Source organism: Oryx dammah, unplaced genomic scaffold, assembly GCF_014754425.2.
Source record: "Oryx dammah isolate SB20612 unplaced genomic scaffold, SCBI_Odam_1.1 HiC_scaffold_16, whole genome shotgun sequence".
Taxonomy (NCBI): domain Eukaryota; kingdom Metazoa; phylum Chordata; class Mammalia; order Artiodactyla; family Bovidae; genus Oryx; species Oryx dammah.
Genome location: NW_024070200.1, coordinates 4,760,727 through 4,788,596, shown reverse-complemented (window position 1 = coordinate 4,788,596; position 27,870 = coordinate 4,760,727). Strand labels below are relative to the sequence as shown.

Here is a 27,870-nt window from a genome sequence, read left to right as displayed (position 1 = left end):
CCGCGGCCTTGCGCTCGCCCTCCGGCCGCGCGGCGCTCCCTCGGCTCGCCTCCCGTCGCCTCGCGGGGCGGGACTTCGGCGGCGCGTCGGGCTCGCGTGTGCGGGCTCGGCGGCGGCGGGGCCTCTGTCACCGCGCGGCGGCAGGGCCTTCTCTGCTCCCCCCGCGGCGCCTGGTGAGGGGTCGCGGGTTTTTGCATAGGACTGAATCCTTCGCCCTTGAGGGAGTTTTGTTTTCTTATTTGGCTCTGCACGCTTGCCATTAAATTGGTAAAATCGAGTCTTTTTTAAGTTTCCACGTGTCTTTCTAGAAAACTTCCAGTGAAAAGAAGGGGTTCTAGAAAAGGGTCTTTTCTGCTCTTCAACACTGCTCTGAACGAGGACCAGGAAAAATAGGGCAGAAAAGGCTTGTCTGCATGTGTAAATCTGTTTTGATTTTACTTTGTAAGTAGTGTTTTCCTGTCCTAATCTAATTACCTTGTCCACAGGCTATCTTGTTAAATTTTGGTTGAAATAGTAAATAGGTTGAGAATAATCCTGCCATAACGAGATAACTTGGTACGTGGATAATTAAAATGGTAGAATCCTTTTCACCACAATTGCTCCCACTCTGTTTAATATATATTCTCAGAATTGGATGAAGCCTCGAAATCTGAACGTTGCGTGTTTAGGGTTGTTAAAATTCACGAGAACGAGTGAAATAGGCAGAAAGACTGGGTTGAAGCAGGTTTGGTTCTATTTGCTGTGAAAGCTCCAGGTTTCTGTGGATCTGTGACTCAGGACTGGCAGTGGAGCGGAGGTGCCCTTAAAGTGTAATAGCATTTGGCTCACAGCGCTGCTGCTCTGGGTTTCTGAGGACCTTGTGGAACTCTCAGTTTCGTAGGAGCTGTATATTTAAATGAGACATATCTTAGTATTTAAGAGGCTATCCAAAGATGCCTTCGGTGTACCTTCTGGTAGTGCAGAATGATTGCACAGTGGTCATGTAGGAACTAGAAGCCATACTTTTCCATTATTAATAGTGGATTATGGGAGGCTGTGCTGGTTACTGATGAATTTGCTGAATTCAGAGCTTCCCCTGGTGGCTCAGCTGGTAAAGAATCCGCCTGCAATCGCAATGCAGGAGACCCAGGCTCGATCCCTGGGTGGGGAAGATTCCCCTGGAGAATGAAGTGGCCGGCCACCCCAGTATTCTATGGGAAAACCCCAAGGACAGAAGAGCCTGGCAGGCTACAGTCCATGGGGTCGCAAAGAGTGGGACACGATTTAGTTACGTTTTAAACCACCACTTGCTGAATTCAGGATATTATTAGGTATTTAGGTAAAGATAGCATTAACCACATGAAGCTATATTTACTTTTTCTCACAGTACGATCATGTTGGCTTTAAGTAATTTAGCAAACCAGAATATTTTACGTATTCTGCATTTGATCTTACCAAATTGCTAACCCACTTCTCCATACCCGAACGAACGCTTGATAATGTACACTTTACTTGAAGTTGGTATGTATCAAGTTAGCTTAAAAGTCATTACTTCCTCTGCAAGTGATTGCTCCAGGCTTGTACAGTTTCAGGGATATTTTTAAGTCCCCTTCTTTAAAGAGTTGTTTGGTATGTTGCAGTATTCTGCATAAGTGAAGACGCTCAGTCGTGTCCGACTCTTAGTGACCCCATAGACTGCAGCTTACCAGGCTTCTCCATCCATGGGATTTTCCAGGCAAGAGTACTGGAGTGGGGGTGCCATTGCCTTCTCCAGCATAAAGGTGGTTATAAACATTTGATGGCAGTAACAGTAGAATGGCTTGTTTTCTCTTACATATTTTGTGGTAAACGATTCCCCTTCCTTGTCCTTGTGGTTTGGAATTATTACCAAAGAGAAGTGAAATAGTTTGGGATTAACTCTACATGTCCCAAGTTCAAATTCTGCATTTAGTTTCATCTTCAGAAATGAAATAGGATAACTGATAACAGATGAAGAAATCAAAGCAGGTTAATTGTTAGGCTTAATTTCTGTGTTTGTTGACTGGTAGGCATTATGCACAGTGTTTTCATGTCCTTGATTACATTTGATTCTAGGCAAGAGAATTTTTAAAACAGTCCCTTGGTCTGAGCTCAAGTTTAGTTAACCTAAAGTGCCTTTAAAAAATAACAACACACATAGGGTATATCAGGCCTCTAGTAATGGTGGTACCTCTTGGCTAAAAAAAAGTATTGGGAAACAAAGCACTTGGCTTTTATAGGCTGCTTTTGCTTGTATGCCATCTTCATTTAAATTTCCCAGAGTAACTGAACTCTGTGGTCGGCATCTTTTGGATGGGATGGCAGAGGGGAGTCTAGTATTCCTGTAGTAGAGTAGTTTTAGTTCTGAAAGGGTCCCCTAGATATCTGCCCCCCCCCTCTTTTTTAATTAATTAACATCACATGTGCCTGGTTCAGTGGCTTTTTACTTTGTTCACCAGGTTGTGGAATCATCACCACTGTCTAATTCTAGAACATTTTTATCACCCCAGAAAAACTGGCCATTATTTCCCTCTCCCCCACTCCCCCCACCCAGCCATTAATCTGCTTTTTCCCTGGATTTGCCTGTTCTGGGCGTTTCATTTACATGAAATCATACACTATCTTGCCTTTTGTGTCTGGCTTAAGTCTGTTTTCAAGATTCTTCCAAGTTGTAGAATGTACTTCGTTACTTTTTACAGTTGAATACTATGCCACAGAAGCTGCTTATTTTTACAGATGAGAAAACTAAGGTCTAGTTAAGACTGAACGTGTTTTAGCATTTAATCACAGTTTAACTGTATTTTGAATATCTATAATCCTTTGGTTAAGGCCCATATTTGTTCTTGCATCTTTCCTAGTGTATAATTAATGAACATTTAATTATTGCTAAACTTAAGGAATGGTATTATGTATTTTCCCCCCTAGATGTTCATCACAATAGTTTAGGAAGGACATCCTATTTTGTAGAATTTATTAAAAATTAAACCACTTAACAAAATCACTGGGTTGACTAGGAAAGCTAATAGTAAAAGCTGTGTATTTAAAACATTTAGTTTTGAGAGGAACCAAAAAGGCTTTTGAATCTTGAGGTTTCAGGTAGTTAGAATATGTGACCTTATGGAAGTGCTTTGTGCTAGATTGAGTAAAACATCTAAGACCAGAAAACCATTGATACTAAAAGCAGCAAATTGAAAGAGAGTCAAAAAGTATTAAATTTTTTCTCACTTTTATATATTCAGAAAGTTCAAGGTTGCCAAAAATTACTAGTCCTGACAATCCACTATTTTTCCTTTTTTAACATGCTGTTTATCACTAAGGAAAGAAGCTGTAAACTCCCATGGAGCCAAGCCCAGAGAACCCTCCAAAGTAATCGAGTCACCCCCATGACCTACATAGGACAGCCTGACTCGTGGATCCTGCTGCCTGACCTAGTGGCTCTGGAAGCCTGGCTTACTTACAAGCCTCTGCTGTCAGACTCTTGTCTCCTGGTTATTAACCTCCCTCCCACCCCCAGTTAACAGCTGTCTCCTCCAGTAGGAAAAGAAAAATCCGTATCAGAAAGGTCAAGACTCCTGACCTACCTAAAACTAACATTTCAGGCTTTTGGGAGAAAAGAAAGAATAATTTTTTAAAAAACATGCTATACTCCTGGGTGAATATTTACAAAAAGGCTTTCTATTTGTTTTGAACTCTCCTTTAGTAAGATCAGTTTGTTTTAAGGCTGGGAAACTTAGGGCTCATAACAGGTTATTAGCAAAAGCAATTAAGAATGAACATTTCTCAAGATCTACATTTGGTGACCAGTTTATAAACTGCCCTTACTACTTCCATAGGGAGAGCGTAAAAGTGAAAACTGTAATTTTAAAATCTGGAACATTTACTAGTGAGTTGTATTCTACAGTATTAACCATTCACTGTACTCAATATTTTCAAAATTTAGCATCTGTAACACCACTTAGATGTTGAAAAAAACAAGTATTTCTTTACTGTTGGCAGATGGTTAGGAAGATGCAGGGAGGTCTTGGAAGCTAGTTGACTATATTGTGTAAACTTGTGTCTTCCTGTTTATGGTGAACAGGTCGGGAGAGGAGCTGTTTCTTAGTCTCAAGGGTCTTGTGTTAGCAGGTCCCATTGTGTTTAGCCTAGTGATTAATTATCAATAACAGCAAGCCCAGTGGTTTTTGAGAATCTTGTTAGTAGTAGCATCAAATTTCCCTTTAGAGGGCAGTGCCCAGAGAGCTGACCTTGGCATGTCTCAGCTTCTGCCCTTGGTGTCTTTGTAAAACGCCCTGTTGGGGTAGGAGGACCCCTGAAGGCGTTTTTCATTTCCTTTACCACGAAGACATTCTACTTTATGAATTCCTCTGTGAGGAAAGGAAGCAATATACTCAATTTCTTAAAGCAAAACGACCCAATTTTAACATGACACAGTGAGATAATGGGAACTCTGTAGGGCAAAATTTTTGTTAACTATTCAGTTACTTTAGTCTTACACTGTGGTTTCAGATAGGATTAAACATTAAGCTAATGTAAGTGGTTGTGATGGACTCTTCTTTATTGTGTAAATTATTCCCGTGAGTGTAAGAGCTGAGGGGCGGGGAGAGAGAGGCAGTGTTTTGTGGAAGCTGTTGTGCGGTGGACCTGTCTCCTCTTCTGGGAGAGCCACAAGCTCCAGGTAGAATTTCTAGTGCCTCACAGAGTGTCACACACTTTTCAGACACTCCACAGGGTTACAGCTCTCTGCTCAGCCCTCTTCTGTCCACTTTCTTCTCGCTTCTAAGCATCACCAAAAAATTGAAGGCGGGACACTGCTGCCACAACTCCGAATTGACAGCTGGTTTTGCATTTTGCATGTTTTCGGTGTCTCACTTGTAATTTGTAGTATTACATGTGATTCTTAGACTGAATACGTTTTTATAGACTTGACAAGGACCAAATACAGACCTGTGGCTTTCACTTCTGGGGGTCTGATTGGGTCACACATTATTCCTTTCTGAATTTTATTTCTAAGATTTAAATTATATGAATTCACTTCCTTGCCTAAAAATTCTACAAATACAGCAGGTGTGGATATACTTAATGCCACTGAACTGTAAATTTAAAAGTGATTTTAGACTGGTAAACTTAACGTTTTATATCTACACACACATCCCAGAGGCACACTAGTAAAATCCAGACTTCTCATAACCTGCCAGGCCACACATGATTTGGCCCCTGCTTTCCTTCCAGACTTCCTTCTTATCCCTCTGCTCCCTTTATGCTCCATCCTTCCCAAGTTTCTTGAACTTGTCGCTTCGCACTTGTTCTCTGGAAGCAGCACCTCTCTGTTCCAGTGCTCCAATCCCAGATGTCCATAAGTCTCAGCTCTGAGAGGCCTACCCTTGCATCTTTTCAAATTAGCACTTATGACTCTTATCTCCTAACCCTGTTTTATTTTCTTTGTAGCACCGTCTGAAGTTGTCTTGCGTTTATCTTTTCGCTTGCTGCTTGTCTGTCTGCTTTCTGTAAAGTGGTAAGTCTCGGGCTGGAACCGTGCAGATGGTCCAGGGCACATAGAGGAGCCTCAGGAAAGAATTGCGTGAGTGCTCGCAAGCTGTGCTGTCGGGCTCAGTCCTGGCCTGGAACCCACAGTGCCACTCTCCTCTTACTGCTGCTTTGAGAAAAGGAGTAGTTAAAGGTGAGGCGAGGGTAAAGAAGCATTTATTACAGCCATTGGAGAAGGCAGTGGCGGCCCACTCCAGTACTCTTGCCTGGAAAATCCCATGGACGGAGGAGCCTGGCGGACTCCAGTGCACGGGGTCGCAGAGTCAGAAAAAGCACGGCTGTTCATCGATTCTAGGCTGACCCCCTGGATCTGTCCCTCAGCTGTGCTGCTTTGGCACATTCCTTTGCATTTCTTTTTTCCTTCTTTTCCTTTTTTTTTGGCCATGCAGTGCTGGCAGCATGTGGGGTCTTTGTCCCCCACCAGGAATCGAACCTGTGCCCCCGGTAGTGGCAGGGCCAGAGTCTTCACCACTGGACCACCAGGGAAGTCCTACCACTTCGCATTTCTGAGGCTTGATTTCTTTGGCCAGAAACAAGAGATTAATATAAAGATTTTGTTTGAATTAATGTGACAGTTACTGACATGAAATAGGTACTCAGTAAATGATAGTGTCCCTACTTGAGGCCTCTGTTAGTGGAGAAATGTGGAAAACAGCCTGTGTCTGATTTTTGCTTGTTACTTAGCAATGAATCTCAGTTATTTAGCTATGCTCCATTTTGGAGCTTCCCAGGTGGCGGTAGTGGTAAAGAACCCACCTGCCAGTGTAGGAGACATAAGAGACCCAGGTTCTATCCCTGGGTTGGAAAGATCCCCTGGAAGAGGGCGTGGCAACCCACTCCAGTATTCTTGCCTGGAGAATTCCCGTGGATGGAAGTGCCTGCCAGGCTACAGTTGATAGGGTCATAAAGAGTCAGACATGAGTGAAGCGCCTTAGTATGACACACACATGCATTTTGGTGGAGTTTGGGTTGGTGGCAGTGGTGAGTAAATAATGGCCAAAAGGTACCTAGAATGGTCAAACCAAAGTTAATGGCCTAAGATGGAAGATGTGGAGAAACATAATCTAGTCCAGGTGACCCACAAATAGTAGAGAAATAGGTAAATACATGAAATGGATGAGAACAGAAAATCAGGATCACAGCAAAAAAGGAAATATCAGTGTCAGCCTTAATGAGCTTCTTGGCAATCAAGATAGAAAAGGAAACCATACTGCTGCCAGCTGATCCTAAGACAGGATAGACTTCTAGGGGAATCAAGCTTTTCTTCGTCAAGACTGAGTTCTAAGATAAACTATTTTCTATATGAAGGGAGCCATGAGTGATAGCAGTGCACTGATTGCAACTAGTATAGTGCCAGAGTTCACATGATGTCTTTGAAAGGCCAGAAGACTTAAATTTAAGCATTGTAATTGAAGGTGATTCTTTACTTGCTTATTCAACATTCTTTAAAAACTGTTAAGCCGTAAGACCTACTCTTCCCCTTAGGCCCAAGAGGGAGGGCAAAGGGGAATAAAGGTTTGTATTTTGGAATAAAGGTACACACCTCTTTCCAGACACACTGGTTGCCGTTTAATGTGTTACCTTGTTTTAGCAGAAGCCTGGCATGCTGCAGTCCGTGGGGTCGCGAAGAGTCAGACACGACTTGGCGACTGAAGAACAACATAAGTCTACCTTTTAATAAATTAAGGAAGCCAAACACGGGTCAGTGATAGGAGTGAGAGGCCTCTTAAAGGAAAGAGATCCTGACGTGGGCTTTGGAAAGCCCAGATCGGGGGTGAGAGGTGGGCAAGAAAGGACAGGAAAGTTGTGTTATGAGACATTGAGTAACACTGCAAGCAGAGCAGCTTGGTTGGAGCATGGAGGGCACATGAAGCTCCACTTCTGATTCTGTTTTCTGGGCCTCTGGCATGGTTTAGCTCCTTAGTCATTTCTTTTTGACTAAATGTTTTGAGTGGGTCTCTCAAACTAGGCTGGGAGTGGCTATCGATTTGGTAACTTAGAAACTAAAGACTGTCTTTAAAATGTGAAAGAATAGCTGTTTCTGCTGAAATAACTCAAGGTGTGCCACCCCATTCATGGATGGTATTGGCTAAAGTTGGCTTTTCCACACCTTCCATCTTAAGCCGTTTAGCTTTGATCATTTGCCTCTGGCAGGAGTATTAGTGAGTACAAGAATCATCTAACGCGCAATTTTGTCTGGAAGTTCCCAATACAACATTTCCCCCGCCACCTTACTTCTTTGAATCGGTGACTTGTTTTCTCAGCTTTTTTCAAGCAAGAATACTGAGACTTGGTTTTCATTTTAATTTGCAGTGTTGTGTTAGATTCAGGTGTATAGAAACTGATTTTGATGACACTTCTGTTGTGAATTAATCCTGTCTCCTGAAACAGTGGGATAATTAACTGAGTGCTGCCCTCAAGGAAGACTCCAGAGAAGAATAAATATATACACTTTTTAAAGCAGATTTAGATACTTTACTTCATGAACAGGCTTTGCTTAGATGCGTGTTTCAGAGCTGATCAGTTAACATCTATACAGTGAGTCTATTTCAGCAGTAATTGTGAAATGGAAGGAGTATAATAATGGCCACTGTAAACAGTGAAATTGTTTGAATACATAACAATAAAACATGTTTAAATAAAATGGTACAAAAAAACCCTGAATTAATACTTGTATTTTGGGGGTTTTTTCTTGTTGTTCTTTTTCATTCCCTTTTATTTACACTTTCTGAAGAGAGAAGCTTAACGTACATGTGGTTTGTAAATGCAGCTTTTCTCTTTTTAGAGCATGATAAATTTCTGTTTGGCAAAAGCATCTGATGACTTTCTTTGCAGAAATCAGATAAAATGGCCAAATCATAGCAAACATCGACGTAACGTGATCTGTTGCCGTAGTGCGTGTCCAGTTCTTGCTGTAAGTGAGGCATACGATGTCTTTGATTTCTTCTGGCAATAGCATCTTTTGTCGTTTTTCTAGCAGTCTTCTTTGAAATGTAGTTTTCTTCCTGTGTGAATAGTTGATTTTCTTAAATGTTGTTAAATAGTTAACAATTGTCTGTTTTATGGTTTCTGTGCACTGGCCTTCAAGGAGTTCTCTGAATTAACTTCTATGAAATACACTGTTTGTTAGGGAATAAGTAAGATATACAAATTTGTAAACATTATATTGTGAGATTATATAGTAACCATAGCAGTTATTTAGAACTTAGACCAACAGAACTTTGTCTTTGTGGAGTTTTCAAAGACCTGTGGATAAGTGTCCTTTTTGGTAGTAAATCTCATCATTGATTCCTTGATTCCAGTGATTCCAGAAATCATTCATTGTTTCCAAGAGGAAAATTCCCCTATAGTTTAATCCCATTTTCTGAGTGAAATCCCATCATATAGACCAGAGATCAGCAGGCTTTTTCTGTAAAGGGGTAGATGAGTAGTAGTTTAGGTTTTGTGGGTCCAGATGCAGCTGAGCAACTCCATGTGTTCATGTAGCAGGAAAGCAGCCGTAGACAGTATATTCACAAATGAGCGTAGCTGTGTTCACAGCAAAACTGTGTTTCTAAAATCGATGGCATATGAGCACGACCTCACTCATAGCAGCATCGTTCACAGAAGCCAAGAGGTGGAAACATCACAAGTGCCCATCAGTAGATGAATGGACAGGCTAAAGGCCATCTTAAGCCGTATAGGAATATTATTCACCTGTGAAAAGGAATGAAATTTTGATATTTGCTACAACACAGTGGACCTTGAAAACATGCTTAGTGAGGCAAGCCAGGTACAGATGGACAAAGAATATATGATTCCACTTAGAAAAGTTATCTGGAGTAGGCAAATTCATGAAATCAGAAAGTACACTAGAGGTTACCACTGACTGAGGGGAAGAGGGGTGTTTGTTTAATGAGTAGCAAGTGTCTATTGGGGATGATGAAATTTTGGAAATAGATAGTGGTAATAGTTATACATGGACTTCCTGGTGGCTCGGATGGTAAAGAATCTGCCTGCAATGCAGGAGACTCGGGTTTGATCCCAGGGTTGGGAAGATGCCCCAGAGATACAGTGCAGCCCACTCCAGTATTCTTACCGGGAGAATTCCATGGACAGAGGAGCCTGGCGGGCTGCAGTCCATGGGGTCCCAAAGAGTCAGACCTGACTGAGTGGCTAAAGCGCAAGCTCAGTAGTTAGGCAACATCATGAGTATACTTGATGCTGCTCAGTTGTGAAGTGTGGATGATTCAAAAGAGAAGTAATGCCTATTTTACCAAAATAGACATGAAAATCTTGTCAGCCTCTACTTTAGGTTTATTTTATGCATATTTTGTATTCTAATTCTTAATTATCTGACTGTTCTCTGGGTACCCTATGCTGACTGTTGGAACCAATAACCGCTCTGATCTAATATTTCCTCATTGGACTTTAGTGTCACCCCAGAATTCGTGTGTTGAAGCCCCAATCCCTGATACACTGTTATTAGGAGTTGAGGCTTTTAGAAAGTTACTAGGTTTGAGGGCGAAGCCTTCATGAATGGGTTAGTGATCTTACAAGAAGAGGCAAATGACGTAATGGAACGAGACACGATGTGTGTGTGAAGATACAACAGGGAGACATCTGGTGGTGAACAACGAAGACGGGACTGCACGCGCTGGCACCTTGACATCCAGGAATGTAAGGAGCCATCTCTTTTTAAGCAAACCCAGTCTGGAGTGTTCCTTAAACCTTTCTTTCTTGTTGACGGCTGCATGGGGCCTTAGTTGCAGCCCATGGGGCCTCTAGTTGTAACGCAAGGCCTCTCTCTAGTTACGGTACACGGACTTCGCAGTTGCAGTGAGGGCTTAGCTGCCCCATGGCCTGTGGGATCTTAGTTCTCCGACCAGGGGTTGAACTCCTGCCCCCTGCGTTGCCAGTTAGATTCTCAACCCCTGGACCGCCAGAGAAGTCCCTAGAGTATTTTGGTTCACAGCAGCCTAAACTGAGACAACTTCCCTAGCCAGAATAGAAGTCCCCTGAGGGCAGAGCCCTGGCTTTGTCTCTGCTGAGAGAACAGTGCCGAGAGAGTTCGTATGTGCTGCACTAACCCAAGGAACGCTTGAGCTTGTGACCCCGTCATGCCAAGCATCCAGCCGTCGTCCTGCCCCGGCACTCTTCCGTAATCCTTATCAGCGGCTCTCAGAGCAGCAGTGATTCTCAACCTTGCCGTTTTCTTGTATGAAAAAGATACAAACAAGGGTGTTTCTTCATGAGAAGAAAAACAGCTTCAGTTGGGGCCGGGGGCGGGGGGGGGGGAATAGCCTCGCTACACACCAGTTCATTCTGGTACCAGTAGAAGGTTGATGTCCTAGTAGCTGTGCCTCAGTTGGAGAGATCAGAGGGTATAGGAATTACAACAGCCCTGAGAAAAGAAATTAAAGAATCTGGTTAGTGTGGAGTCCCAGCTTTGGAACTGGTGATCGGTAACTACATTTCCTATCCTTAATACAGCCAGCTGCTTTCTCTTAGGCCTCTTCTATGTCATGGGGTAACCCAGGATACACGGTCTGGTTCCAGTTCCAAACGAGATGGGCTGAGTTTAACAGCTCAGCGCTAGGGTCTTAGACTTTGCGAGTTCAGCCTGTCACTTAGTGGCTGGTTAACCCTGAGCAAGTCACTTAGCTCTCTGTACCTCAGGTCTCTCGCCTGTAAACTGAACTTGCTAATTTGCCCACTTCATAGGGTAATATGTGCGGTGATTAAAATAGTGCGTTCTTGTAAACATTGAATAAAGTGTCAGCTGCTGGGACGTTCTGTGGTTCCTTGTAATGACTTACAATGCTCCCTAATGTAAAGAGTGGGGGAAGGAGAAGCACGCAGAGTCTGAGCCTGTTGTCTCCGGTGGTTTTCGTGGTGGAACAGTTCGATGGAGAAGCACAAGCTCTCAGTTGGCACTGAGAGTTGGGCACATTCTGCTTTCTGCTTTAGTCACCGACGTAGTAGGAGGCTGGGATTTTGCCCTCCAGGTGCTTCACTCTAACTTGAGAGACAAGGCCAACAAAAGTTCAAAACAGCATGATTTAGAGTTTGTCAGTGTTACTATTCATAAATAATCCAGGAGTTCAAGGTAAGACTCTTGAGGCTGGAGTGATAGAATCAACCAGCCCTGAGAGAATTTGACCCCCAAGGAGAAACAGAAGACTAGATATGGTAAAGTGAGCTCAGACAGCATAGGACCTAGAATGATAAATAGGACTTGGTGTTTGGAATATAGGAGATTGATTGTGGGAGTCCGTCTTCCTTTTTTTTTTTTTTAACCTGTTAGATGTGGTGGTGGTGAGACGTATGAGTATAGTTGTGCTACATTCTTTGAACACATTTGAGAACCAACATTGCCTGGTGGCTCAGGCAGCAAGGAATCTGCCTGCAGTGTGGGAGACCTGGGTTTGATCCCTGGGTTGGGAAGATCCTCTGGAGAAGGGAATAGCAACCACTCCAGTATTCTTGCCTGGAAAATCCCAGGGAAAGAGGAGCCTGGCGGGCTACAGTCCATGGGGTCACAAAGAGTCAGACACGACTGAAGCGACTCAGCACACGTGCAGACCTATATGCAGGCTCTGAGCCAGGCTGTGATGGCTGCATGGGGATCAAAACTGACAGATATCCAGTCCTCAGAGAGTTTACAGTCCAGTGGAAGTGGGTGACGAAAATCAGACAGCTATGATTGCACATTGTAGTCAATAAAAATGGCACGGGCAAAGGCCATGAGGTGGATGGTCCAAGGTACATTTGAGGTAAAGGCCAGTATAGCTGGAGTGAAGAATGAGGAGCTGGAGAGGTAGGCCTCACTAAAGAGGTGAAGGCCAGAAAATTGAATTTGAGTCAGCCATGCAGAATTGGTGGTTAACAGGAAGTGTGTGTGGTGGACAGAAAGCAGAACTCCGAGAAGGGAGGAGGAGAAACAGGGAAGCGGAAAGTAAGCCAGCCAGAGAAGTGGGCATAGGAGGAGAGAGCTGGGTGCTGAGGACTTAACAAATAATGGCCAGCTCTTCCCGCTAGGCTCAGAAGGAAGGCAGGGAAGAGTTGTTGACTTTGGCCTTGAGACTTTTGGTGACCTTCAGGCTGAAACAGGATTTTAAGAGATTGAGGGGAAAGACTGGCTTGAGTGGTTAAAGAGATAGTGGATGTAAATCACCCCATTTAAGAAGCTGCTGATGAAAGCACTTTTTATAGTTTTTAAAATGTGTTTGCTCACATAACTTTACTCAGCTAAGACGATCCATCTTATGCTTTTCAGATGAAAAAAAAGATATCGACCATGAGACGGTGGTTGAAGAACAGATCATTGGAGAGAACTCACCGCCCGATTATTCAGAATATATGACAGGAAAGAAACTTCCTCCTGGAGGGATACCTGGCATTGACCTCTCAGACCCCAAACAACTAGCAGAATTTGCTAGGTAAGTTACCCTTCCTTCTGGTTAGAGAAAGTGCTTGAGTGTTGCCAGCTGTGATTTTTGGTGCCTAAATAACAATAGTGGTTTGTTCTTGCCCCCGGGAAGCTTCTGAAACAAAAGCGGTTGGCTTTCATTTTCAGTAGTAACTTTGCTTTTAAGTGGCACCGTTTTAGATTTGAATGAGATGAAGCAAATGCATACTTCTAAATTCTGTAATTGATGTTGCTTATGAATAAACACAGTTGCTGCACGTTTTTAATATTTTGTTTGGAAATGGATGTCTTGACCCTGCATCCTGGCTTCTTTGTCTACATTTTAAATTTGCGGGTATTGTCCTGGTCTGAAGCTGCTGGAGCCCTGAGTCTGTCTATGCTAGGTTTGTACAGCTGACCAATAGGAAGGACTTCATCCGCTCCAATTTCAGCATGTCATCAGTTAGGCTCCTGGTGTTTTGTTGATTTTTAGCTGGCGTGACAGGAGGGGATCACATATTTAGGTCTAGGACCCTGTGCTCAAGTGTCCAAGGTAAGAAGCAGGAAGGCAGGTCTGAACCCAATGACTGTTTATTTGTTTTGACTGAAACCAGCCGGGTCCTTAGAGAAGCCTTGGTCCCCTTTTACATTATTTTCTAGTGCTGCTTGGCAGTTTTTATAAGGACAGGGGAAAACCCACAGAGACGTAAGATTCTAAATGAAATAAACTGGTAAAATCTGGAGCAGGTGGTCTCCCTTTACGTGCTTGAGGTTGGATGGAGCCTGGAACAGCCCAGGAGATTGAGGCAAGGACAGGACTGTAGAGTGAGAAAGAAGTCTGTGCACACCTGTTCTAACAGAGTAGACACTTCTTCCCTCTCCTCTTCTGGAGAGCAGAGTAGAGAAAAGCTGGAGACCCTGGGGTGTCATGGTTTCTCCCTGCCTGCCGGAGTCAAGGTGGGTGGCCTCCAGCCATTTGAAACCTTAGTTTCTCTACGTGTCATGTGGGTATAAGAATCCTATTATGCTTTGATAGGAGTCTGTACCCTTTTCTCCTTTCCAGTGAAACTGTAGTGGTAGGGAATATAAAAGTTAATTTATTTCTGATTTATCATGGCTTTAAAAAAGGTAAAGCCCTATCCTCTTGTTGCTGACATCGTGTTCCAGCTCTTATTGCTATTCATATTTTAAATATAGGTCTGTGAATTAGATAACTAAGTGCCCTGCTGTGCCCCCACCCCACCCCGAAGCACAACTAAAAATGGAATCTGTAGGATACATAGTCAGCAGTGAGGCCAAGAGTTTTTGGACAGATTGAGCCAAATATCATACCTGTGTTTGACATTGTCACAGAGTTGTTAAAGTTTGTTGTAACTTTCTATGGTACTCAGATTTATTGAGGGCATGGGCTGCAGTCCCAGTGATAAACAGGGGGAACACGGAGGCAAGGAGAGCCCTGGGGAGGGGAGCATTTGCTTTGGGCCTTGAGGAACATAAGGGTTCTGATGGGTGGATGGGTGTCTGCGAGGCCTCCATGCCGGGGCAGGCTGCACGCGGTGCGCACTCAGTGTCCAGCACCTATTCAGGAAACAAAAGCCGAGTTTCGCTGTGGATTAGGCTGCTTACAGGGAAGTGCTGCGGTCCATGAGGTGGCAAAGAGTCAGGGGCGATTGTGCAGCTGAACAGCAACAGAGAAGTGATTGAGTTTAGGTAAATGTGAGCCAGGCCATTGGAGTCTGAAAACTGGGCCAGGACCCGTGCTTCTTTGTATGTAGCCGCCAACTGGTGAAGGGTTTGAGCAGCAGAGAAAGGGGGCTGTGTGATCAGAGATACTTTTCAGCTGTATCCAGGCTGGATGGGTGCAGGCACAGCCAGGAAGTGGGAGAAGGGCTCGCGGAGGCCTGAGCTAGAGGTCAGACTGTACGTGTAAAGAAGTGTGCTGAGGTGGCAGGAGATGATGGAAGAGTGAGAAGTAGCTTGACTGTCGTGGGGAGGGGGCAAAAGAGGCATCCAAATGCACATTTTGCTGTGCATTATTTTTTGTTAACGCACATTGAAGGCTTTGCTCCTTAGGTGATAGGACAGTGGGGAGGGTGCTGGTGTGCAGGAGGGGAGGCAGAGTTTGGTGTAACATGCTCAGGAGAAGAAAGTGCAGCGTTGCAAGGGCCAGTGGAGACTCAGGCGGGCCAAGAGGGGGAGGGTAAGTATTCCTCTAAATTATATACTATGAAGTGGCTTTGGTGGAGGAGCAGAGGGCTGAGGCAAGGTTTTCAGAGAAGGGGGGACTTTGGGGCAGTGAGCAGTAGAAGTAATTAGGTGTTGATGACTTTTTGCATGTTCATGTTGCTGGAGAACTGGGCCAGCTGATCTTAAAGCTTGTCCTCAGTCCTCTGAAAGAAACTCCAGGATGTTTCATCTCTGAGCTCAGGAGGCACCCATGAGGCCTTTCCACCCAGCGTCAGGCTACCTTGGACCCTACTCCTTAGGAAGAGGCCACCCACAGGGACAGGGACCTAGGGACACCAGGTGTCAATCTACTTGGGACATTTTGAAACACTGAGGATGAACCTGAGGCTTCCAGGGAGAAAAGATAGGTCACCTACAAAAGATTGATAATTAAACCTGAATGAGGATTTTCTTCAACAGCAATAGATAATTAGAACACAAAGGAGCAATGTTCTGAAGTTTCTGAGGAAAATTATTATAAATAACATAGGATTCTTGATCCAGCAAAGCTATCTGTCCAACACAAGGGCAAAACAATGACAATTTCAGATGCCTAAAGGATTAGTTTTATGTTGCATGCACCCTTTCTGAAGAGGTTACTTAAGGGTGTGCTCTGGTAAAATCAGGATAAGTATCAGATAGAAGACTTCCTAAAGAAAATCAAGAAGACAGCTATGCCGCAGACTGGAAAACTTGTTCAATTTAGAATAGAAAGTCAGTGGGTTGTAAGAATTTCTTTAAGAAAAGTCCATTTCATTCAGCAATAGATAGAGTGATCAAGAGGATAGAAGATGGTGGTGGTATCAGAAAGAGTTTTCTAAAGAAGAAAAGATAATCAGAAACGTCCTGACAAGGGTGGCAGGTTACAAAAACCATGGCCTAAAAATGGAACATTATTTTGACATTGTTTAGAGAGAGAAAACTCCTTTGACTTGACTAAGAAAACTCGCTCTTTGGTACTGAAACTGCTGTATTGGCCTTAGAGCGCGGGAAATATGATCCTTACACAGTTAGATTCTTTAGTAAGCTTTACTTATGTAATTATCTGAATGTGGTGTGTGTTTCTTTTCTGTTATAGTCAACCAGTTAAAGACTTTATTTTGTGTATGGAATAGAATGAAATCTTGCTCCTCTTGACAGCATATGCACAGTAAAGGCGTGGGATTGGGGTACTGGGTGGTTGGGCTCATCCTCACCTCCATTTTCCACAGTATCTCTGGGCTCTTGAAAAGATGATGTAAAACAAAGTGGCTAGTTGGGCAGTGGTGGGGAGGAAGAGCTGAGCCTGGGGTGCTCTGTTTCTGTTCAGTCTTCACATTTTGAGAAGACTCCCCAGAATTGGTGACTGGGACAAAGAAGGACCGAATTTCAAGCTTGTTGGGGACCAGAGCTCATCTTCTTGGCTGATAAAAATGCACAGAGCTTGTTCTGCTGGCCTCCTTTTTCCACCCACCTCCACCATGTGGCTCAATTCTTGGCTTAAGGAGCCATGTGAGCTGCTTTCTCCCTCTCCTCCATATACTGGGGTGAGGGGTTCCGGACTGAACTTGAAACAGAGAGCGCTCAGGTCCCAGCTGCACTGAGCCCAGACTGCCCAGGAAGTCCCGTAGCGTGTGGGCAGGTGTAAGAAATAGTTACGTGAAGTCCTGGTATTGGGGAGGTGGGACTGTGGTGATTTTTTTCTTTCTTGAAATGTCCTCTTAGTAAATAGTTCAAAAATTGCATGGTGGGTGGGACCTGGAGAGTCGTTTCCTGGTTAAATTTGTGTGTTTTTCATTAACCTTAGCCCTTAGGAAACCTGTCCAGGAAGATCAGAAAAACCAATAGTCAGTCCTGAGTTACTACCCCCCTCCCCCGCCCCCCGCCCTGAGGTTTTTTCACTGGGTTAATACAAAGATGTGATGGTCGAGCTGAAAGTGTCTTGAAACTCTTTAATATCTCATGAATGAATGTACATTGCCCAGAGAGAATTGGCTTAAAAAACTTTGGTTCATTTGTCTCAGTTGACACAGAGGGAGGTGAATTGTGCTTGCGAATGGTAGCTCTGTTGCATAGGGCCCACTGTCCTGACAGCACAGGTGGTTCCAGTCTGAAGAATCACTTCTTCAGAAATCTTTCCTCTTAGCTTCTAGGATATTTGCATGTTTAACTAAGTTGGAACTTTTGGTTTACCTAATGCCCTGCTGAAAATTGTCTAGGAAATTCCTGCAGTTTGTGGCCCTGGTATCCAACCTTTACAGTGTACACAGGATGACATCGTGTGAAATCAGCAGGGACGTCACAGGCGTCATAGAGAAAACTACTAAGACTAGAGTTTTAATTGAACAGGAAACTTCTTGGCTCCCTGGCTTGTCCATAAATTTCTAGTACATGGAGGGGCCTTTCCACTTTGCCTTTGCTGTCGTTTCTCAGTCTCCCAGTTCTTGAGTTGATGACGGTGGTTTGGAGGCCCCAGTGCCTTCTGGGTTGTTGACTACAACTGTGACTTTTTTTTTTTTTTTAAGCAATAAACTCATTTTTGGCTACGCCCATTTAGCACAGGCTGGTAGTAATAATAGCCATTGTTTCTCAAAAGCTTAACACAGCATCTCTTTTTTAACCTTTGCAGCTCTGATCAGGTAGCATTTCACCTTTTTACAGAATAAGAAACTGAGGCTGGGGACTTAAGTGATTTGCTCAAGGTCTTGCGGCACCAGTCACACACCGATCCTGGCTCACTCATGACGCCTGCTGCTGTCACGCCTCCAGGTCCAAGTCAGCCGAGGGGAAGCCCAGGTCTTAGTGGTTGCTGGCTCATTTGGGCCTGTCAAGAATATCCTCTAAGTAGAAGTCTTGTAGTCTTGTAAGAAAATTCATCTTTTTTAGGATTTATTTTGTAGGTTTATGTACCAGTTGTTGCCACAGAAATTTTAGTCTTTACTCACAAAAACAGAAGACTTTAACTCTAAGCATACTTGTTTGGAAAATGACCTTTTCAGTGTTTGCATTCGAATATAATGTAAAAGGTACCGGAATATACTGCCTCATTTGCCTCTCTGTAGTGACAAAGAGTGACTTGCCAACAAGCTTAAGAGTGGCTGCAATTAAATACCTTCACTTCCTCCTTGAGCCCAGGGGTGTTTGCCCAGATACATTCAACACTCATTCTAAACTTAATTATATTGCTAAATACTAGCATACATTTTGAAAATGACATTTTTTAAAAATGCCACTTAATAACATTAAAAAAAATGAAGAGTTGGGTGAATGGCAAATGAAGAGTTGGGTGAATGGCAAATGAAGAGTTCTCTATTGTTAGGTGTATTTGAAATTTCCCATAATAAAAGTTCCTAGGAATTAAACGTTTTTGTGGGTCGGGCCGCTGAGGTGCCTGCTGCCCTTTTGGCGCAGGCGGCTCACTGCCATTGTCCCCGTGCTCATGCCCACAAAGCCGAGAGCGGTTCATCTCTGAGATAATCTGCATACAGTGAAATTCACCCTCTCTTAGGCTAGCGCCATTCTGTGAATTTGGACAATCATGCATTTACCTTCACAGCCAAGACAGCATTTGAGTGGACTCTTGGAAGAGGAAACACCTTAGTTGGGAAGGTTGAAGCTTGGTTCTTGATGTGCACTTTCTGTTACTGTGACCTCCAGGTGGCGCAGTGGCACCAATTTTGCCCTACCTAGTTCTGTGACTCAGATCCAGACTCCAAGACTTAACAGTATTTAAGATAACAAAGGCTAGTTCAGAGCCCTGTAAACAACGGGCACTTAGAAAATGTTTGCTGACTGATGCGGTAATCTTCCAAGTATGAGAACGAACAAGTATCCGCAGGGTTGGCCTGGGGAGGATACCAGACTGAAACTATGCTCTTAGAATTCCAAGTAGGAAATGTGTATGATCTTGAACAGACTCCTTAGAGATAGGTTATAGCTAGCAGATAAAATTGTGTCACCTCTGCTCATCCAGGGCGTGGCAAGTTTCATGAGATGATTTCTGAAGTTCAGATTTGACAGAGGAAGGGAGTATCTGAGCTCAGATAAAGAGAGAAGAAGGCTGGTATTGTTAGGCCTTTTGCTGACTTGAAGATGGCCGCAGCAGTCTTTCAGTCTTGCGTCTGGGAGAGTGAGGGTCAGCCAGCTTACTCTAGAGGACATCAGCTTAGTGGTCACTGAATGTTCATCCTCATAATTTTTCTAGAAGCTCTTATTTCCTTACCCCTCTTCCACACACAGATCTGTAGGGAGTTTTGGAGAGAAAATTTTGACAAAAGACCAAAGGTTGGTTCAGTGAAAATAGCAGGTAGGTAAGTTACCAAGCAAGCTCCGGGTAGTCACTCCACGAAAGGCTCTCCTTGACTGCCCAAGTGCTTGAAACTGTTATCTCCCTTCTACCACCACCACCACAACTAATAGTATGATAAAAATTAAGCAGTGTGAAAAAAGGTACATATAGATAGATAATTCTCTGTTTAAATGGACTTTTCTGTAACCCTTTAAAAATGGTCTATTATAGGTAGTTTCTGCCATCATAAGATGGACACCCCCCTTTAAGACCCTCCCATATCTTACTAAAGAGTGTGGAAGAAGGAGCAGATATTTAAATCACACAGATCACAGTGCCACCCTAAAGATGCACCAGCTTATTAGCTTTGAGACTGTAGGCAGCACCTCCCTTGTGCTTGTGCTTAAGCATCCTTACCTGTAGGTGGGAGAGTGCTTCAGTCACAGGTCCTCCGTGAACGTGAGTTTTCTCTCCCTTCTCCCTCATGGCAGCATGTTGTAATCTTAGTTTTTGTACTTACAGGGAAAGCATTTTAGGGACTATATCATTTATGCCAGATGAATCTACCCGTTCCTACAAATCTTTCTCTCTCTCTCTTTTTTTCCCCCCTTTGGTAAGAATGAAGCCAAGAAAAATTAAAGAAGATGACGCTCCAAGAACGATAGCTTGCCCTCATAAAGTAAGTAACGCTAGGGGAAAGTGCTCATTTCTGTGGAAGAAGCTGTAGAGAGCTTATAAGAAATCGCACTTTTATTTCCATCTTCATAATTGAGACTCACTGAGGAACTAGAATCTGGGTTCTAAACTCAAGAGACTGTATTTTGTGATGAAACTTTTGTTGTTCCTTAAAGGCCACTTAAATTTACATACTCTTAAATGGGATTACTGTAGGGCACCAGTGTTTTTATTGTCACTATATACTCAATATACTCTGTTAGGATTTTGTTTCTTCTTTTTTTCTTCTTCTTTTTGAGTTGTTAAACAAGTCTAATCTTAGGACATTGGGCTATGTCTCACCCATGGATCTTTATAGGACTGTGGGCTCCTTATGGAAATTTGATTTTGCATAGTGCTAGAGTAAGTGTATTAAGACTTCATCATTTCCTCCACAATTTTCTTTAATTTACCTGTTAGCTGTTTGTTGCTAGGGGGTACTTAATTGTTTTCAAATGTAGTTATTATTATTAGTTTCTAAAGATAGCCTTAAAAGTACTTTGAGATACGGATTGGGTCTGTTTTAAACTTGCCGCTGCTAAGTTGCTTCAGATGTGTCCAACTCTTAGCGACCCCATGGACTGCAGCCTACCAGGCTCCTCCGCCTGTGGGATTTTCCAGGCAAAATTACTGGAGTGGGTTGCCATTGCCTTCTCCGGTTTTAAAATTAATTGGAGGTAAAACTGACAAAAGTATCACGTAGGTGGTACAGAAAAACGGTGAGAGGTTTTGAATGGAGTAAATTTTTAAAAAACAACAACAATTGAAGAAGGATAGATTTAGTTTCACCATCTCACCTCTGCTGACTGCACTCCCACAAATTTATTTTTGTCTTTTTAAAAAAAATGTTAATGTGGAAATTTTGAAATGTGAAGGTGTTTCTGTTGAGGCCAAACACCAATACGCATTTGAAAACAGTTTTGTCTTAAGTGCTCAGCATCTCTCTACCTTCTTCATGTATTTCTTTCCCAGTTAGGGTTTTCTTAAAATTCTGTTTTCTGAGTGGAAACTCAGCCTAGGGATCTCGGAAGCTGGCCCCCGCCCACTCACCCCTTACCTGGGAAGCTGCCCTCTGTCCTCGTCTGATCATTCCCCCGCTCGCTCCGATGTTGGGCAGCGGCTGCCGAAGAAGCGGTGTTAGGCCATCTCTCCAGCCTGCACACCCCCGCCCTCTGCTGTCAGTTGCCCTGCTGCTCTTCCCGGTGTCTCACAAAGTAACATCTCTTCTGTAGTCACACTCCTTGGAGACCCTCTGGCTGCTTTCTCTGTCAGGAAGGGGAGAGAGGCAGAGAGAGGGGAGGGGCAGGCAGTGGAGAGGGGCCGCCCGCCGCTGCAGCGCAGAGCACGGCCCAGCTGGCGGTGGACCCGTCACCCTGGCTCCGTCTCCCAGGCTGCTGCCCTCCACTGGGGGTGCGGCCGGGAGAGGCCCCTGTGCGGCGCGGAGCCGGGGTCGGCTGCTGCTCCCAGCCTCGCTCCTGCTAGTAGCGTGACCTTGGGCAAGTCTACTTAAAGACATCTCTGAGCCTCAGTTTCCTCACTGTAAAACAGAAGTTTGCATTACAGGATAAGGCCTTTCTCAGCTGGGGTTTTTGTGGTTTCTTCTTAAACACTTTAGTTATTTCTGCTGTGATATGAAGCGACATTTAAGTGGGGAGGGTGGGGGTTGGTTGTACTGTGTAAGTGAAGGCTGTTCAGTGGACGAATCTTGGGTAACAGTTTGCAGTGTGAACCACTAAGCTTGTCTCTCTGTTCAAAGGGCTGCACAAAGATGTTCAGGGATAACTCTGCCATGAGAAAACATCTGCACACCCACGGCCCCAGAGTCCACGTCTGTGCAGAGTGTGGCAAAGCTTTTGTTGAGAGCTCCAAACTAAAACGACACCAACTGGTTCATACTGGAGAGAAGCCCTTTCAGGTAGAGCCCGTCCCCTGTCCCCTCCGCTCTCCCCGCAGGTGTAAGCAAGGTGGCCGCCCAGAGAGGCCACTGCAGGGTCTCACGGTGGCGTCCCCGGGATTCAGTCGGGGGCTGCCCTGGCTCTCAGCTCCACCGCTCGTATGGCAGAGACAGGATATGGCAAGTGCTTCTGGGCTGGACTTCATGTCTGGAGAAACAGAGGATTGCTTGAGAGCGAGCCTGAAACAGCACTTTCTGTGTGTTGGGATTCAAGCAGTTTGCTTGATGTGATTAATATATTTTTTGTAGAATATTGACAGGGAGCTTCTGAAATTTTAATCCAGGAGAGTAACTTCTAAAGTAGTTTTCTGCCTTGTTTTTAGAAGCCCACGAACAAGTGAATGGATTAGCAATGCCATTAATCTAGCATGGTTCTTTTTGTTTTAATACTTGATATCAGAAACCTTCCTAATCATTTGTCTCTTATGATTTGAAATATTTACAGAAGTGTTAGGACCCTCATGTAAGATTTAGAAAGATTTCTTGCTATTTTGCTGGGTGTTTCTCTTATGTTGTGTATTTAAACAATTGATGAGGGCTATCCATGGGTCATCCTAGGAGCTGTCCTGGCAGCGTTAGAGCTCCCTGCCCCTATTTCTAGAATGTGTCTAGAAAGCTCCCCACCCGCCCTGGGGCAGGGCAGCAGGGTAGCAGGGAGTGAGGTAGAAGAAGCAGGCTCCTCCCCACATCCTTGAGCTGCCCTCTTCCTGGCCCGATGAGTCTGAGCGGGTAATCTCTGGTTTTTCCTTGACAGTGCACGTTTGAAGGCTGCGGGAAACGCTTTTCACTGGACTTCAATTTGCGCACACATGTGCGAATCCATACCGGAGACAGGCCCTATGTGTGCCCCTTCGACGGTTGTAATAAGAAGTTTGCTCAGTCAACTAACCTGAAATCTCACATCTTAACACATGCTAAGGCCAAAAACAACCAGTGAGAAGAAGAGAGAAGACCCTCCTCAGCCTCGGGAAGTATCTTCCAGGAGTGTGATTGGGAATAAACATGCCTCTCCTTTGTATATTGTTTCTAGAAAAGAATTTTAAAAATGAATCCTACATACCCAAGGGACATGTTTTGATAAAGTAGTAAAAATTAAAAAAAAAAAAAACTTTAATAAGATGACATTGCTAAGATGCTCTATCTTGCTCTGTAATCTCGTTTCAAAAACACGGTGTTTTTGTAAAGTGTGGTCCCAACAGGAGGACGATTCATGAACTTCACATCAAAAGACAATTCTTTATACAACAGTGCTAAAAATGGGACTTCTTTTCACATTCTTATAAATATGAAGCTCACCTGTTGCTTACAATTTTTTTAATTTTGTATTTTCCAAGTGTGCATATTGTACACTTTTTGGGGATATGCTTAGTAATGCTATGTGTGATTTTTCTGGAGGTTGATAACTTTGCTTGCAGTAGATTTTCTTTAAAAGAATGGGCAGTTACATGCATACTTCAAAAGTATTTTTCCTGTACAAAAAAAAAAAGTTATATAGGTTTTGTTTGCTATCTTAATTTTGGTTGTATTCTTTGATGTTAACACATTTTGTATAATTGTATCGTATAGCTGTATTGAATCATGTAGTATCAAATATTAGATGTGATTTAATAGTGTTAATCAATTTAAACCCATTTTAGTCACTTTTTCTTTTCCGAAAAATACTGCCAGATGCTGATGTTCAGTGTAATTTCTTTGCCTGTTCAGTTACAGAAAGTGGTGCTCAGTCGTAGAATGTATTGTACCTTTTAACACCTGATGTGTACATCCCATGTAACAGAAAGGGCAACAATAAAACAGCAATCCTACAGAAAGAATATGGCAGAAAAAGATCTGTAAGCACAGTCTTATTTCCTTTTGTTGTCCAGAATAATTACAGTTCTTGAGCCTCCCAGAAATTGGAAGCTAAATAAAGCAACTCAAGTTTCCTTTATTTTGCACTCAATTACAGTGACTTGTGATTAAAGCGATGCATGGATACTTCTACTTCCCACATGTACTGAATTTTGAAAGAGTAGGTAGCAGGCACCCCAAGTTAAGGAACTACCTCAGAGTACCCCGCGCCAGGCCCGCTGGTAACAGGATTTTGGTCTTAGCCTCCCAGCAAACGTGTGACTGAAGCACTTGTGCCCGGCCTGTGTGTGTGGTCTCAAGGTAAGGTGTCACCTGGCAGGGGGCGCAAGCAGAGGGGAGACCAGGCTTTGCCACTGCTCAGGCCGCCTTCAGGGCAGCTCCCGCAGGTCCTCACTGGTCTCACAGGAAACGCTAAGGCTGTTGGCTGTTTGGTTGGAGAGCCTTGGTCCCTCCATCTAGTGGGCTCTGCCACCGTCAGCACATTGTAGCAGTTGAACGCCAGCAGCTTCCTTCCGTGCTTCTAAATGGATAGTGAGTGCAGATTGGCAAGGTGATTTGGTTATTAAGAAAACTGTACTCAGTGAGTACTTGACCTCTCATGTTGTGACCTCTTAAATGTACGATTATAATTTTGGAATTTACTTAGAGTCAAATATTAGACTCGTGAGACTATTTTATAAACTGCCATGATACAGCAATCCCATTTATTCAAAATGCAAACATACTGTATGTCTTTGTGCTGTATGCTTGACTCTGCAGAGTAATTGACAGACTAGCTAATACTGGTGATTCAGGCTCAAGACGTCCAGGACACCATCAGGTCCAGAACACAGCCCTGTCTCTCTCAGCTTCTCCATCGGTCCTGTCCAGGAGGATTGGCGATCTAATGACAGGGACCCTGTGGCCCTCCGGAATTTTGAAGTGCCTTCTGAACCGTAAATGAAAAATTTAACTTGAGACGCTTTTTTTTTTTATTTGTTCAGAATCTGTTATCCATTGAGTAGTTTGATGGAACTGAGTTAATCAGAAGACCCAGCTGTTCTCTGGATAAGCCAGGCTTTGCTGTATCTGGCAGTCAGGAGAGAGGTAAGCCTGTGGTGGATGTCCCTTGCAAAGCTGAGCGCCCCAGCGTGAACCTGTGCTGCTTTGCCTAGACCTGGGGCAGAGGCCTCCACCACTGCCCACGACTCAGTGCCCGTGCGTCCCTCCCCACCATCGGGTCAGCAGCCCCCCGAGGGGCTGTGTTAGGGGTCACGCCCTCACCCAGCGCTGTGCCACACTGGAGCCTGGTCCTGGCGTCATCCTCAGGACTCCTGCCCAAGGGCCCATGGCGAGACAAGACTTAGGCCATGGGGAAATCTCCCAGCGGCCCCAAGAGCCGTGCCATGACCCTGAGTTGGAGGGAGGTTCTTCTTCCTCTGTGCCTTGACCCCTTGGGGATGCCTTCTGTCATCTCTTCTGTCCCTTTCTGTCTCTGAGTGGAATAGCCATTGCTCCCGTTAACTCTTCTCTGTTTTCACGTGTTTTTCTCTCAAGCTGCAGAGTTAATTTCTGAAAGGAATTTCATTGGGCGTTTGAAGAAAGTTTAACGCCCAAGTTCCTCCTTGACATAGCACTCTCAATTTACAACTGTAGTGTAGGACACGAGTGAGTGACAGCTTATAGAGGTAGTTCTCATTGGGTATAACTTAACACCCATTCTGCTTGTGGTTAGAATTTATAATTTTGCTAAAGATGTAATTTACTAAAATTTGAAATGGTGTTCTAACAGTCGATTGTCTTGATTAATCTGATTTATAAGTAATACTAATATTTTCTTACATCTGAGCTGAAATAAATGCATGTTTCTAGCATATGTAATATAAAAACTGCAGAGGGTAAGTTTACATTTAACAAGATGTTGTTTTCTATTTTTGGATTTCTTATATTATTTTCCCCCCTTTTTTGGTGGTGGGGGTTTAGGGGGAAGCATAGTATTTGTATGAAGAACTGTCGCTCCAGAGTGACCTCTATTTTCCAAGGTGACCTTGAGCTCACTGTTGGTCTCATGGGTGTTTGTGTGCTGTACCTAGATTCAAGCAAGGCCTGTGGATTTGAGGAAAATTGAGATTTTTTTAAAAATTTGGTTTTCATGTACATTCTTTTAAATGTCGATTATTTTGTTAAATTTGAGTAAAAAGAAAACCATTGGGATGCTCCGCTGGAGGCCTGCCGATGTTGCCGAGTTCTAGTTGGTTTCTCCTTAATAGAGAGTCCATCCTTCATTCAGCAAGAGGCCTCGAGAGACTGAGGCTGTTGAAGCGCTGATAGGTTTACTCCGGCCCGCCCGCCCTTAGCCAGACTTAGCTACTGTACCTTCGCCCCGGGATGTGTGTCAGCGACGAAGGAAGACCTGGCCCTCTCCGGTTTTGAGTTGGAAACCTGATGATCCACCCCAGGACAGCTACAGGCAGAGAACGAGGATCGCTCCCTGTACCTTGTTTCCTCTTATCTCGGGGTCAGCATGCTTAGCAAGGCCACGTTATTGGTCCTCAGTTCCATCTTCTTGACATCTGACCACCAGCAGAAACAAGGATCCCAGAGGTCAGAGCAGTGGTGAGGGCCGAGACGGCTCCCTGGGGCCCCCTCGGTGCCCACAAGGCCTCTGTCCACTGCGCACGCCCGTCTCTGGGCGGCCTTTGCCTAGCTTTCCCGGCGCCTGTCGGACCGCAGAGCCCTTTGTCCCGGCTCCCCTTGGCCTCGGTGCCGTTGCAGCACCTGTCAGAGCTCAGGACTGCGGGGGTGCGCTCCTTTGACCCCAGGAGGTCACGGAGGAGGCCCAACCCCCGAGCGGTGCTTCCTCGAGGCCGAGGTCACGTGCTCCACGGTCTGCTCTGCCCGCGGAAACCCTCGCGCCTGCATAGAAGCATTCGACTGCATGGCTGGCTAGGTCTGCACCCCAGCTTCCCAACCTTGATGCGCCTTGATTTGTTAACTGCCTGGACCATGTGGACTGTGCTTAGGTTCCTGGGTTGCCTGAAGGCGGGGGGCCCTTAAGAGCTAGGCAGCAGGCAGGAGGGGTGGGCCCTTCACGAGTGGGCGTGTTCCGCGGAAGGCCTAGTCCCCCCGGAGTGCGAGAGGATGTTTGCTGGAGATGGGGCTGGATGGAGACCTGAAGGGAGGGGTGGGCAGCATACCGTGGACACACTTGATCCGCCCCTCTCCTTAGGAAAACCAGAAGGGAATGTTGAAGTAGAACCTGGGCGTTAGGTTAGGCGGCAAGTCAAACTCTCCAGACTTGTCGCCCCAGCCCTCGTGTCTTTAGCCCGCATTCAGGGAGTCTGCAGGGAGGTGAGCTTGGTGGCATCACATCCATCTAAAGCAAGATGATTGATTTCCTGCAAAATGTCAAGTTTGATCAGATTGATTGCTTTTCATTCATTAAAGACCGAAGGAGCATTGGGATGTCACAGGAAGGGGCCGGCTGCTCTGCTATATTCTGATTGCTGATCTGTCTGGGGGCTTGCGCACTGTCTGCATACAGTATGGAAGTGGAAAGGGCATCAGTACCAAACAGCTGTTTTCTACAACATCCATAACTGATATGAGGCTCTGTTATCTACAGATGGTGATGGGTCAAGCTGTCTTCATAAAACAGTTGTTTTTATTCACTTTCCGGTAACTTCTGTGGGCCCTGGCTCAAGGACTTGGCATTGCGTCTCATGTACATCTTTTTCTTAAATGTTTGCCATTTCTGGAACTGTCCTTGGTTTTTCCTTAGCTCATAGGTCATAGATGCAGAAATATAGTATTTAAGGCATCCGCATCAAGCATCAGATGGCTTTGCATCCAGAAAAACATTTAATGATAACTCAGTCTGAAGCACCAAGCATGTGTAACATGGCTCAATAAAATATAATAAACGCATAATGTTGTTAAGCTTTTCAA

General features: G+C 44.4%; 1 protein-coding gene across 2 annotated transcripts; it reads left to right on the top strand.

Annotated features, from left to right (window-relative positions):
• Window positions 1-252: 252 nt before the first annotated feature.
• Window positions 253-27,870, top strand: YY1 (YY1 transcription factor). Of its 2 annotated transcripts, none has more exons than XM_040256937.1 (5): window positions 253-441; window positions 12,800-12,962; window positions 20,043-20,103; window positions 21,895-22,053; window positions 22,847-27,870. In XM_040256937.1, the coding sequence occupies exons 1-5, from the start codon at window positions 414-416 to the stop codon at window positions 23,027-23,029; spliced, it is 594 nt and encodes a 197-aa protein (XP_040112871.1). In that variant the 5' UTR covers window positions 253-413; the 3' UTR covers window positions 23,030-27,870. The 2 variants fall into 2 exon arrangements, with proteins under 2 accessions (XP_040112871.1, XP_040112873.1); XM_040256939.1 differs by lacking the exon at window positions 253-441 and adding an exon at window positions 5,918-10,200.

Excerpts from the sequence above, each read along its gene's own strand:
- YY1 (XM_040256937.1), top strand. The coding sequence starts at position 414 with ATGTGTAAATCTGTTTTGATTTTACTTT. Across the intron at positions 442-12,799 it reads ATCTGTTTTGATTTTACTTT|ATGAAAAAAAAGATATCGAC; the intron begins GTAAGTAGTGTT and ends TATGCTTTTCAG. Across the intron at positions 22,054-22,846 it reads CTGGAGAGAAGCCCTTTCAG|TGCACGTTTGAAGGCTGCGG; the intron begins GTAGAGCCCGTC and ends TTTCCTTGACAG.